Source organism: Lichtheimia ornata (genome assembly GCF_029851405.1).
Source record: "Lichtheimia ornata isolate CBS 291.66 chromosome Unknown scaffold00105, whole genome shotgun sequence".
In the NCBI taxonomy this organism is placed as follows: Eukaryota; Fungi; Mucoromycota; class Mucoromycetes; order Mucorales; family Lichtheimiaceae; genus Lichtheimia; species Lichtheimia ornata.
Window position 1 is genome coordinate 70,018 of NW_026695425.1, and position 12,732 is coordinate 82,749.

General features: G+C 42.1%; 2 protein-coding genes across 2 annotated transcripts; one reads left to right on the forward strand and one right to left on the reverse strand.

Moving 5' to 3' along the window:
* Positions 1-2: 2 nt before the first annotated feature.
* O0I10_011960 (uncharacterized protein) lies at positions 3-1,088 on the forward strand (the record flags this gene model as incomplete). The annotated part of the gene is made up of 2 exons (XM_058491913.1): positions 3-537; positions 640-1,088. The coding sequence occupies 2 exons, from the start codon at positions 3-5 to the stop codon at positions 1,086-1,088; spliced, it is 984 nt and encodes a 327-aa protein (XP_058337342.1).
* Positions 1,089-7,424: 6,336 nt separating this feature from the next.
* O0I10_011962 (uncharacterized protein) lies at positions 7,425-8,921 on the reverse strand (the record flags this gene model as incomplete). Its single annotated transcript, XM_058491914.1, has 1 exon — positions 7,425-8,921. The coding sequence occupies one exon, from the start codon at positions 8,919-8,921 to the stop codon at positions 7,425-7,427; it is 1,497 nt and encodes a 498-aa protein (XP_058337343.1).
* Between the last annotated feature and the right edge of the window lie 3,811 nt (positions 8,922-12,732).

Sequence of the window (12,732 nt, forward strand, 5' to 3'; positions counted from 1 at the left end):
TTATGGTAGATGTATGCACACGTTTTTGCGTATTACACGCCCTTACGGATAAAACGTCTGACACAGTTGTTAAAGCGGTTATCGACACTTTTTGCGATTATGGATTCCCTCGCTATCTACAATCTGACAATGGCACTGAATTCGTCAACACTTTAATGCAGAAGTTAAGGGATACCGCAGGTTTTGATCATCGACTTACTACACCTTATCACCCACGAGCTAATGGATTGGCTGAATGTTTCATCCAAACGTCTATCAACACAATCCGCAAAAGCATTAATGGAGCCACAAGAGATTGGGATTTATACGTCAAACCAACTCAACTAGCACTCAACAACAAAGTGGCCAGTATACATGGGTCTTCACCTTTCGCCTTGATGTTCAATCGCGCCATGAATGGATTCCGTAATTACAACAATGATGATATACCACAGCCACTCACCGAAGAAGAGCTGATGGATCGCATTGATCACATGTCCAATACAGTTTTCCCGGCAATATCAGAGAGAGCACAGGCACTACAACAGCTCAAGAAAGGTAAACATGACGCTAAGTACAAGATGGTACATTTTCCTCCAAACAGCAAGGTCATGGTCAAAGATGTGTAACGCAGTAAGAAGATGGATCCACGTTACAAAGGACCTTACACTGTCGTCAGGGAAACTCCAGGTGGCTCTTGCGTTCTTCGAGATGAACAAGGGTTACTCGCAGCCAGAAACTTTGCACCATCACAGTTGAAAATGGTATCACAAGATGAATTGCTGGACGTCAACGAGCTATATGAACATGAAGGCCAATATTACACCATTCAATCTATTGTGGATCACAAACAACTTGCACCCGGCAACTACATGTACAGGGTACGATGGGAAGGTTATTCAGCAAATGATACTTGGGAACCACCCGAATCATTCAACAGCACACAACCTATTGCAGAGTATTGGAACAAGCTTGGCCGTATACCACCACACGATTCTTCCATCGATGGCAACATAACCCAACACACTGACACAGAGAAACATGTACGCAAGAGATCACTACCCAACGCCAACACTTCAACACGCAAAAGCAAGCGTTTACGTTCTTAATGTGGTGCACACGTATATCAAGTGACATTGAGATTATCGGTTAAACATTATCCATCATAACAATGCAAGCACATGCGGATCTTTACATCTCACCCACTTTCCACCATACGTACGCATGATCCAATACGACCACATTTACATGCATCACCACACTCATCATCTCTTCATCCTTCTCTACCAGCATACTACACCCACGATATTAGAATTAAGATATAAAAGCACTGGAGCATCGTCTTCAGAATAAACATCAATCTCAAAGAGACTTCCTATTTTTGTTCCTTTGCTTTATTACTATTTTCATCTTTGTTTGCCTCAGATCAAATAATCAAACCTTGTACAACACACCAACTCTTTTCACTCTTTCTCTTTCTTATTCTGTTTACTCGTCGTATACTTGAATTGCTCTATGAAGATGATGAGGAACTCGAACGCCTTGAACATATTCGTCATACCAATGAGTTGCTCGACTCTGAAACGATTCCAGTACGTGGTGGATCACATCCTGGTAGAAGGCAACCTGTGGGCACAGTAATAGAAATCACAATAACACAATAAAGAAACAAGAAGTATATTGGACCTGAAGTTTATTCACCTAACCATTATCCTACTTATATAATCATGTGGAAGTGCCCATGTTGGTGTCAGATATTGTTCATGCGTTTCATTCATGTAATCATTCATTAAGGGTATCATTACTATAAGCATACTCAAGCAAAGGGTATAATCTGAGACAAGCGACCGATCATCATCATCAAACCCAAGTCGCTGTTAAGAACCCTTGATTATCATTGGCGTCTACCACATCATTCCCTGCCAGGTCGCTTGTGTACCTCTAGGAACAAGCAGCTAGGAACAGGTGGGTATTAAACCAAGGCATCTATTAAGATTTACTAAGGATAAAAAGAGGCATACGTTTACTTGGATTTAGGTTGCTTAGGCTGTTGGCCTAGTTGTTTCCAATAGTTAAGAATTGTCCTTCTTTGGGTAAAATTCCTTTCCGGCTACCATGTATCATCTGATTCGTCGTATCCTTGCCAACGTACTTTATACTTATAGACTCCAGGTCTTATTTCCTTATGGGCAACAATACGATCAATGACATAGAATTCATCACAGGGTATAACGTTATCATGGGATATCAACTTTAAAACGGATGGCGGATAGTTGCGAGGTTCAATATCGCCATTTGCATTGCGAAGTACATACGTTTGAGACGTTTGGAAAAACAAAGATACAAGATCAAGTACTGTGAGACTGATGCCGTATGTTTATTACAAGTAGGATCCTTTTATAGTGATGAAAGTAAACAAGGGTTTCATAGATGTATGGGTAATGGTGTTATGCGCATAAACAAAGAATGGGTATGTTATTCATGGGATGATAAACATCTTCGGTATCTTGACACAACATCACCCCCTCCAGGCTGTTGCCGTTCCTGAACTTTAACGTCGTCTTTTTCTTAATGACCTGGCAACTTCAGAAGGGGCTTTACGTTTCGTCGACGTATGTTGTGTCGCATCATGGGATGCATCTTTTTCATTATTTGGTTGTTGTAGACCAAGCCGTTCCCAGTACGCAGTTATAATGTTAGGATGAGTAAAATGATGGTAAGGTTCCCACGTATCATCATCGGGTGAGTATCCCTTCCATCTCACTTTATACAAATAGTTGCCGTCTGGCTCTTGTTTATGTGCCACAATGGCATCCACCTCATATACATCTTCAACGGGCGCAATTTCGTCTTGCGATATAAGCTTTAGCTGAGATGGTGGTATATCAATGGGTAACAGCTGATCTCGTTCATCCTTTAATACATAAGAGCCGCCTTTTGTTTTTCGTACAACTGTGTATGGACCATCATAGTCCGGGTATAATTTGCCTTTCTTCTGAAGGACTCTTTTCATGACATGGCTGTTAATTGGAAAGTCTATTAGGCGATGCTTCTTATCAAACTTGGTCTTTTGACCTGTTGTTATGGCAACGGTCCTTTGTTCAATGGCTGGAAAGACTACTTTTGTCATATCCTCAATACGTTGCAATAAATCTTTACGTGACATTGGCGACAACTTTTCTTCATTACGATAATCATTAAAGTTATTAAGTTTCCTTGCAAACATCAAAGAAAAAGGAGGTGTGTTTAAACGTGTGCTCACTTTGGCATTTAAAGCCAATTGTACAGCTGGGACATAGACGTCCCAATCCTTGTGTACTCCTTGTACTCTTTTCTTTATTGCTTTTATGGATGATTGCACCCATCGCTCTGCAACCCCATTAGCCCTTGGATGGTAGGGTGTTACCAGGCGATGGTCAAATCCAGCAGCTCTCTTAAAATGCTGCATCAATTGATTAACGAACTCGGTCCCATTATCCGATTGTAAAATGCGTGGCAGCCCAAAGTCACAGAATACCTGTATTAAGGTTGCCACAATGGTATGGGATTGTTTATCAGGTATAGGTCGAAGAATACAAAATCGTGTACATATGTCTACAAGGACAAGGTAATTGTTTCCTCTTTGTGTTGTTGTCATTGGACCTGCCAAATCTATGGCCCAGTGGTCGCCAGGAACATATGCCCTTATGGGTCTTAATGGATTGTAGCCGCTTTGGGCAATGTTGTATTTTTGGCATTCTTTGCATGCACGTACTAAGTCTATTGCTTGTTGCTTCATATTAGGCCAGTGTATGCCGTTATTATGCACAGCTCGTACTATTGCTTCAGCACCGGAATGACCAAAGAGGTGTGCATTTTTAAGTATGTCTTTTCTTTCACTCTCAGGTGGTTGAAGCATATCGACCAGATCGACTGCTCGCATCATTCGTGTATTATTCGTACCATTGTTACCCCCCTCCAGCGTCTGTGTCGGGGAAGAAAACAGGCGCGACAAGTGATCGGGTAAGATATTGGAGATGCCCGGCAAGTAAACGACATTAAATTGATAATCCAGCAAAGTATCCAACCATTGAATCATCTTGGGATTGGGGTCTTTTTGTGTGTGTAAGTACATAAGAGCTTTATGATCGGTATAAAGCGTAAAAGGGGTGCCCCACAAAAACTTATGAAACTTCTTAAGAGCAAAGACTATGGCCAGCAATTCACGCTTCGTGACAGAATAATTACGTTCGGATTTGCTAAGTGCACGAGCCATGAACCCCACGATGTTGTTTTGACCATATTGTTGCTGATACAAAACAGCACCGATGCCTTCGTTCGAGGCATCCGTGGCCAAGTGAAAGGGTAAACGTAAATCAACATGCTTTAACATAGGAGCATGGGAGACAGCATACTTAATGTTGCGAAAAGCTAAATCGTGTGCAGGAGTCCATAAGGAACGTAAGTTGCCAGCATGGCGAAGAGCATCTAACTTGGCGGTCAAGCGTGCAACATTGGGGATGTGGTCCCTAAAATAATTTACTATGCCCAAAAAGCGTTGTATATCTTTACCAGTTACTGGTGTGGACCATTCTAATACATTCGTAACTTTGCGAGAGTCCAAAGTGACACCATGTGCAGAGACACGGAAGCCCAATAAGTATACGACTCGTTGTGCGAAATGGCATTTATTTGGATTCAAAAGTAAGTTGGCTTTAGTGAGCCGTTCAGGTGATATACGTACATGGTTAACATGTTCATTAAGTGTGCGAGAATAAATTACGATATCATCCACAAACGTAGTTACAAAAGGCAAACCAGCAAATAAAATCTGCATTACTCTTTGGAACTTAGCGGAAATGGGTTTAAGTCCGAAAGGGCAACCCACAAACATAAATTGTCTACCATCCACCGATGTGAATGTGGTCTTGTGCTGGTCTTTAGGATGTATTAAAAAGCGATGAAAAGCGCTTTTAAGATCTAATGTACTAAAAACAGTGGAGCCCGCGAGTTGTTGAAATATATTGCGGATCAAAGGTAAGGGATAACGGTCGTGAGGCAGGTGGCGGTTAATGTGCCTAGGATCTAGACACAATCGGACACCTACCTTCTTGCCTGTTGCATCCTTTTTTGGAGCAAAGGTTAGAGGGCTATTCCACCTATTGTCTATGTTGGCAGGAACTTCTTTAATGGTGCCCTCTTTTTCCCATTGTTCAACTGTTTCTTTTACTATCTTACGTCTTGTAAGAGGAAATTCATATTGTCTTCTATAACAAGAAACACCTTCAGGTGTATTCAATTCAATTATGGATTCGGGGATATTACAAAAAGCCCCAGGCGGAATCTTGGCATTGCTTTCTAAATCGTGTTGTATAGCCTGATGAAAGTTAAGCATTTCAGCTGTTGTGCCCGCTGGTGCATCACCAGGTTCGTATGGTGTATCATTGGGTTCATCATTTACTGTTTTGGATGGTGGATCCCAAGATGTAGCTAAACCTGTATACCCAATGCCTAATTCAAACATGAAGTCCATTCCTATACACATAGGATGTTTTCGTGGTAGCTCCATTACTTCAAATTGTCTTTGATGTGTGTTTCCTTTATAAGTCACCTTTAAAGGAGCAGTGATACCAATACCAGAAATTGTTACTCCACTAGATGCCAATGTAATACTACCATAGGCTTTTTCATACTTTATTTCTTTTGATTGCACAAAACTAATATCCAATGCTGAAAAGTTAGCACCTGTATCCAAAAGTGCTTTTATCTTATGCTCTTCTACCATAATCGGCGTAAGTATCTCATCCGATTCCTTTTGTTTAGTGGAGCCATGTGACTTACAAGGTAAAGTGTCAATCTGCTCATCGGCATGATCCAAGCGTGCTGCTCGGTTCACAAATTGCTTACGCTTGGCGTCTTTATCGTCGAAAAATTCTTGACATCGATGTCCAGGTTTCCATGGACGATGACAATGATCGCAATTTTTGGACTTCCATGGTTTAAACTTCTTGGCACCATAGCGACCATAACGCTTTTCATTAAACGTATTTTCTTCTCTTGTTCGCCGCTCACCAATATCGGTAATTTTCAAACCGGATACCAATTGTCCAACCTCTTCAAGATCTTCAGGCATTTTGCGGCCATATTGGTTCACGATCACCAGCAAGGCTTGTTCGCCCACCGTTGGTTGAAGAGATGATAAAAAGATGATAATCAACAATAAGCCTGTAGGCATTTCGGCTTCAAGGCTTAATTGCTGGAATTTCAAAATATAAGCGTCAATTGATTCATTCTTGCCTTGTTGCAATCTCACGACTCTACGCATAGCTCTATACTTCTGTACCTGGGTGTCGTATTTTTTAGTGATCATCTTCGTCACTCGTTCCCAGGTAACTTCTCCATCACATGTTGCGAGTTGTCCTTTCAACCAGAGATACTGGGGATCATTAAGAGAACGTGACAATAGACGTTGCCAATGTTCATCAACTGACAAGTCATGGGCGTGCAATTCACGTTCAAACGCTCTGATGAATGCCGCTGCTGAGTTATGCACAACCTTCTTGCGGTCCCATTTGTATCCGCCTGCTAATTGCAACACAGGCAGGTCTTTTGGCACTACTACTTTTTGCCATTTAGCGGCATCCTTTCTTCTTCTCTTTTCTTCTTCCATTTCTTGAATGGAAAGGAACTCCAATCGCTGGGGGTGTTGCTTACGCCAAACGTGACGTGATTCCTCCAAGTGCCCTTGCATTTCCTTGAGCTCTTTCAATTTGGCCTTCTTGGACTCCGTAGTGATCGCCGTATTATTTGCAATCTCGTTATAGGTTACTTCCTTTTGCATTACTTCTTGCTGCAAGTTTTGATATGCCTTGAGGGCATTCTCAATTCTGGGATCCTTGTTCGATTGGCCGTTGGAGACTTGAGGTGTTTGTTGATTTTGGTTTTGGTTTGTTTGTTCGTCAATGTTCATAGGGGAAGACATCTTGATTGTATTCACAGTAAAAAATGAGACGTTTGGAAAAACAAAGATACAAGATCAAGTACTGTGAGACTGATGCCGTATGTTTATTACAAGTAGGATCCTTTTATAGTGATGAAAGTAAACAAGGGTTTCATAGATGTATGGGTAATGGTGTTATGCGCATAAACAAAGAATGGGTATGTTATTCATGGGATGATAAACATCTTCGGTATCTTGACACAACAACGTTCCACCTTTTGTTTGTCGCACTATGGTATATGGACCTTCATAGCTGGTGCTATCAAGCTTACCAGATCGGTGACGTACTTTTACGTTTACAACATCGTGTTCTTTAAATTCAACAAGGTAGTGCTTACGATCGAATTGATCTTTCTGTGCCTTGATGACGGCCTGTACACTCTCGCTTATAGCGGGAAATACTATCTTCTCCATGTCATTCATCCTCTTTTTCCATTCTTCGGCCGATATAGGTTCTAAACCTTTCTCATCTCGAATCACGGAATGCATTTATTTTGCGTGCGAACATTAGGTTAAAAGGGGCGGTATCATGTCGTTTGGTAATCTTTGCATTTATAGCTAACTGTACAGCGGGTATAAAGATATCCCGATCTTTGGTAGCACCTTGAATAGATTTCGTTAAAGTGCGTACAGGGGTTCGCACATAGCGTTCAGCAACGCCATTTGCGCGTGGATGATAGGGAGTTGTCAAACGATGATCAAATCCAGCAGCCTCCGAAAGTTTCTCAAGCAAGCTATTCACAAATTCGGTTCCATTGTCGCTTTGTAGGTATTGTGGGAAACCAAATGTAGCAAATTTGGTAATACGTTCTCTCACTATGGTATCAGATTGCTTATTAGGTATAGGTCGTATAATGCAAAAGCGGGTATATACGTCGACCATTACAAGGATATAGCTGTTACCAAGGTATGATGTGTGAAATGGGCCTGCAAGATCTATTGCCCATTGATCACCGGGTATATATGCATGAATCGGTCTTAATGGATGGTATCCATGTTTGACAATGTTGTGCATTTGACACTCATTACATTTACGTACAAGATCGACAGCTTCTTTCTGCATCGAGTTCCAGTGTATGCCATCACTATGTAGGTATTTGGTTATTGCCTCAGCGCCGAAGTACCCGAATGCATGTGCTTGCTCTAGCAATTCATGGCGTTCTTCGGGTGGTGGTGTGAGCATGTCCGCATAAGGCGGTGTTTCAGTCAAATGTGTGGCTTTTGCTCGTATGTAGTTAATTTGGCGTGATTCAACGCGTCTCCTTTTATTGCTTTCCTTTCGTCTATTTATTCTACGCTTATTATTGTTCAGCACATTGTCAGCGACATCGTTATCCTCATCCCCTGCCAGCGTTGAATTAGCCGGAAAAAGTCGAGACAATCCATCAGGAAGGGTGTTATCCAAACCAGGGAGGCGTACCACTTCGAAGTCATATGAAAGGAGAATGTCAAGCCAGTTGAGCATCATGGAGTTCGCTACGCGTTGAGTATGGAAGTAATTTAAGGCATGGTGGTCGGTGAGAAGAGTGAAATGACGACCCCATAAATACTGATGGAACTGCTGAAGGGCATAGACAACGGCAAGTAGTTCTTTGCGCGTGGTGGTATATTTACGCTGGGCAGCATTCAAGGAGCGAGCAACAAACGATATGTGGCGAGTCTCACCATTGATCACTTGGTATAGAACGGCTCCTATGCCAACGTTGGAGGTGTCAGTGGCCACATAGAATGGGTAATTAAGGTTAGGGTATCTCAAGATTGGTGCTTTTAATAATACATTCTTCAAGGTTTGAAAGAAAGTTTCCTGGGTATCCTGCCAGAGACCGTCTAAGGAGTCGGCGTACCGAAGATTATCCAAAGGAGCAGTCAGCTGGGACACATTGGGTATCCAATCACGAAAGTAGGTAATAATGCCAAGGAAGCGCATGATATCTTTCCCTGTTTTTGGACGAGGCCATGACATGACGTTAACAACCTTTCGAGCATCCAGTGATATGCCTTTGGCAGAGACACAAAATCCAAGCAAGTTTACAGATTGTTGAGCGAAATGGCACTTATCGGGATTGAGGATGAGGTTGGATGCGGTACGTTTCGATGACCTCTTGAACGTGTTGTATGTGTTCGTCCATGTTTTTAGAGAAGATTACGATATCATCAATAAAGCATTGTACAAATGGAAGATTGTTAAACAGTGTGCCCATGGTTGCTTGGAAGATGTTCGGCAAGACCTTAAGGCCAAATGGGGCTCCAACCCATCGATACTGTTGTCCAAGAATGGAAAATTGTAGTTTATGTCGATCATTTGGATGAATCATAAATCTATGAAAAGCACTTTTTAAGTCTAATGTTGTAAATATGGATGATCCTTTCAGTGTATGGAAGATTTGTTTGATGATAGGAAGAGGCTATCCGTGATCAGGCAGTAATTGGTTTATGTGCCGGGGATCACGACACAAACGCAACTTCACCTTCTCACCAGCAGCATCCATTTTCTGTGCTAATGTTAATGGACTATTCCAAGCTGAGAAAGTGGGAGCACGTTCGATAGTGCCATCCGCTAGCCATACGTCAATTGTCTTTTTAACTTCGTCCATTGCTGCTTCTGGTAAAGCGTATTGAGGACGGTAGGAGGTAACGTTGTCCGGTGTCTCAAGTCTAACCACCGATTGTGGAACGTTGCAGAATGACGTTTGGGGTATTTGAGCATTTGCATTAATATCAGGCTTGATGGCCGCATGAAAGTTTTCTTGCTCGGCTTGAGTGCCAGCAGGTGACTCATTTGGTTTAGGTATATCAAACAAGGTATCATCACTAGCTTTATGTTGTCTTTCGTCTATATTCCATTGCGTGGCTAAGCCATGTATAGAGATCCCTAGCTTGGGCATTAAATCCAATCCTATCGTTACTTTGATATTCTCTGCTAATGGTAATACTTCAAATGTATGTTGATATTGACGATTCATATATTGTAGTGGTACATCTTTTATGCATCCATATCGGTGACCAGTATCGCCTTTCATTGTCATAATAACTGAACCTGTATTTGTATGAGGTGTAATATTCCATTTATTTTCTTTAGCAAAATTCATGCCTATGAGTGAGCGATCAGCTCCAGTGTCTAACAATGCCTTCACTTGTCTATTCTGAATGGTAATAGGTACCAAAATAGAGTGAGTATGCATGTCATTTGGAGCTGTTGAAGTATGCTTACCCTGAGCTTGTTGATCAAGCTGCTCATCATCGATTTGCATAAGGTTGGCATTACCATTGTTGTTGACGTGTGCCATGCGAGCACGGACAGTATTGTTGTTGAGACGCTGAGCTCGTCGAGCACGTGATTGCCGCATCTCTTGACATTCACGACCGGGTACGAAAGGAACCTTATTGCAGTGCCAACAAAGATTGCTGCCAGGTCGAGGTGGTGGTGGCATGCGATTTGGATAGCGCGAGAAACGTGGCGTAAAAGTGGTAGCACGAGAACTTGATGCCTGTGATGAAGCTTGTTGGGATAAGGCCGCATTGACATGTTTTTTCAGAACGTTGGAATTCTCTTCGTCATGGCCGGCACCGCGATGAATAGGGCAATTGCCGCCTTTGTTCTTCTTGGCCTTTGCTTTTCCTTTACCTTTGCGTGTTAATCGACGGCGTTTGTGTCGATGTGAATCAGAATCACTTGTTTCACTTCCCGAATCGGAGTCACTACTTGTGTCGCTCATGGGTAATTCCTCGTCTTCTGGAGCTCTTTCGCCAGAAGACAATGTCATAACAAGCTGCACAATCGGTTGAAGTTCTTCAGGGATTTCTTCGCCATAGTGGTTATGCACAAGGGACCACGAGCGTTTGCGATAGCGGCGATGCAAGGAACACAAATAGTTGAACACCAACTCGTGATTGTTGGCGATTCCGGTTTTGACAGCGTATTCCTGGAACTTGGTGGAGTACTGTCGAAGCGATTCGTGAGACTTTTGCCACATTGTACGCAAATGATAGCGACGATAAAACATAGTATAGGGTGGTGAGTATTGCTTGATTCTTTCTTGACAGAACGTATCCCAGTCAATAACACCCTCCTTTGCCATTAGTTCTCTCAACTACTGTAAGCACGGCTATTCGAATTTACCGTAAGAGGCATTAAGCGACGCCAATGGTGCTCAATGTTCAAGCTGTGGCCTTCCAAGACGGTTCTAAACTCCTCTAAGAAAGACTGAGCCGAGTCATAACGAGGCTTGTTTTTGGTGTGTCGTACACCACCATGAAATTGAAAAGCTGGTAGGTGGCGAGGAACAAGCGCATCGTGGCTGTTCGTATTGTTGATTCTCGAACCAGGTGTCGCATTGTTGTCCTGGTGAATGCGTTGCAACGTGGTAAGACGCTGATTAAGCATGTCACGTTGGCGAGTGATGTTAACAAATGAGGTGTTCGTAAGGATTAGAAATAAAAGATGGGATTAAAAGTGACAAGAAAGAATCAAGTACTGTGAGACTGATGTCAGTGTTTTATTACGGGACCAGCCCTTTTATATACTTTTGTCTACTATGTGGTTGTATGCGTATGATGATGTTTGTATTATTTAATCAGTATTATTGTAAACATGGAATGCCTGCATTCCTATCATGTTGTATGAAGCATCTATTTTCCGATGTTGCCAGGGATACAAACATCATCCCCCTTCAGGGCGTTGCCAGGAGAAGTTATTGGCGACGTCTTTTTATAGAACGTCTTGTGGTGTGTTCCTAGTTACGGGATTTGCGTTTGTGTTGTGTGGGCAATCCACACCTAATCGTTCCCAATAGGAAGTAATCACATCCATGCTATTAAAGTGTTCATAGGGTTCCCATGTGTCATCTTCAGCATTATACCCTTTCCATCTAACTTTGTACAAATAGGTCACGCCAGACTCCTTTTTATGTGCTATGATAGAGTCTATCTCATAGACTTCATTTGCTGGCACAATCTCGTCCTGCGAGATTAGCTTTAATTGTGATGGGGGTATGTCAATGGGTAGTAACTCGCCTTGCTCATCGATGAGCACATACGAACCACCTTTTGTTTTACGAACCACTGTATATGGTCCTTCGTATTCGGGATGTAATTTACCTTTCTTTTGCAAGGCACGCTTCAGCACATGACTTTGGATAGGAAATTCTAGAATGGTATGCTGTTTATCGAACTTCCCTTTCTGTTTCATAGTTACAGCTTCCATCTTTTCCTTTATGGCTGGAAAAACCACCGTATTCATCGTTTCAATCCTTTCTAATAAATCATGTCGCTGCATTGGTGATAGCAATTCACCTTCACGATAGTCTTCAAAGTTGTTTAATTTGCGAGCGAACATTAGTGAGAATGGAGCAGTGTTTAATCGTGCACTTACTTTGGCATTCATGGCCAATTGCACGACTGGTACATATAAATCCCAGTCTTTGTGTACTCCTTGAATACGTTTTTTAATTGCTCTTAGTGATGTTTGAACCCATCGTTCAGCAACACCGTTGGCCCTTGGGTGGTACAGGATTCCAAGATGAACAGGAACATGAGGATAATGATTTCATGGTTGAGGTATATGGTTTCGTGGATGATGATTTTTTTTCATGCATAATGATATATGAGTTCGTGGGTGATGGTTTTGGTTACGTGGGCTACGCTTTTGGTTTCGTGGGTGATGCTATTAACTTCGTGGGTAGCGCTTTTTATTTCGTACTCAGATTCATATGGTTTAGCGCTCGCGGATATTGGTTTCGTGGAGGATCATTTAATTTTGGCGCAGGATCATTTAA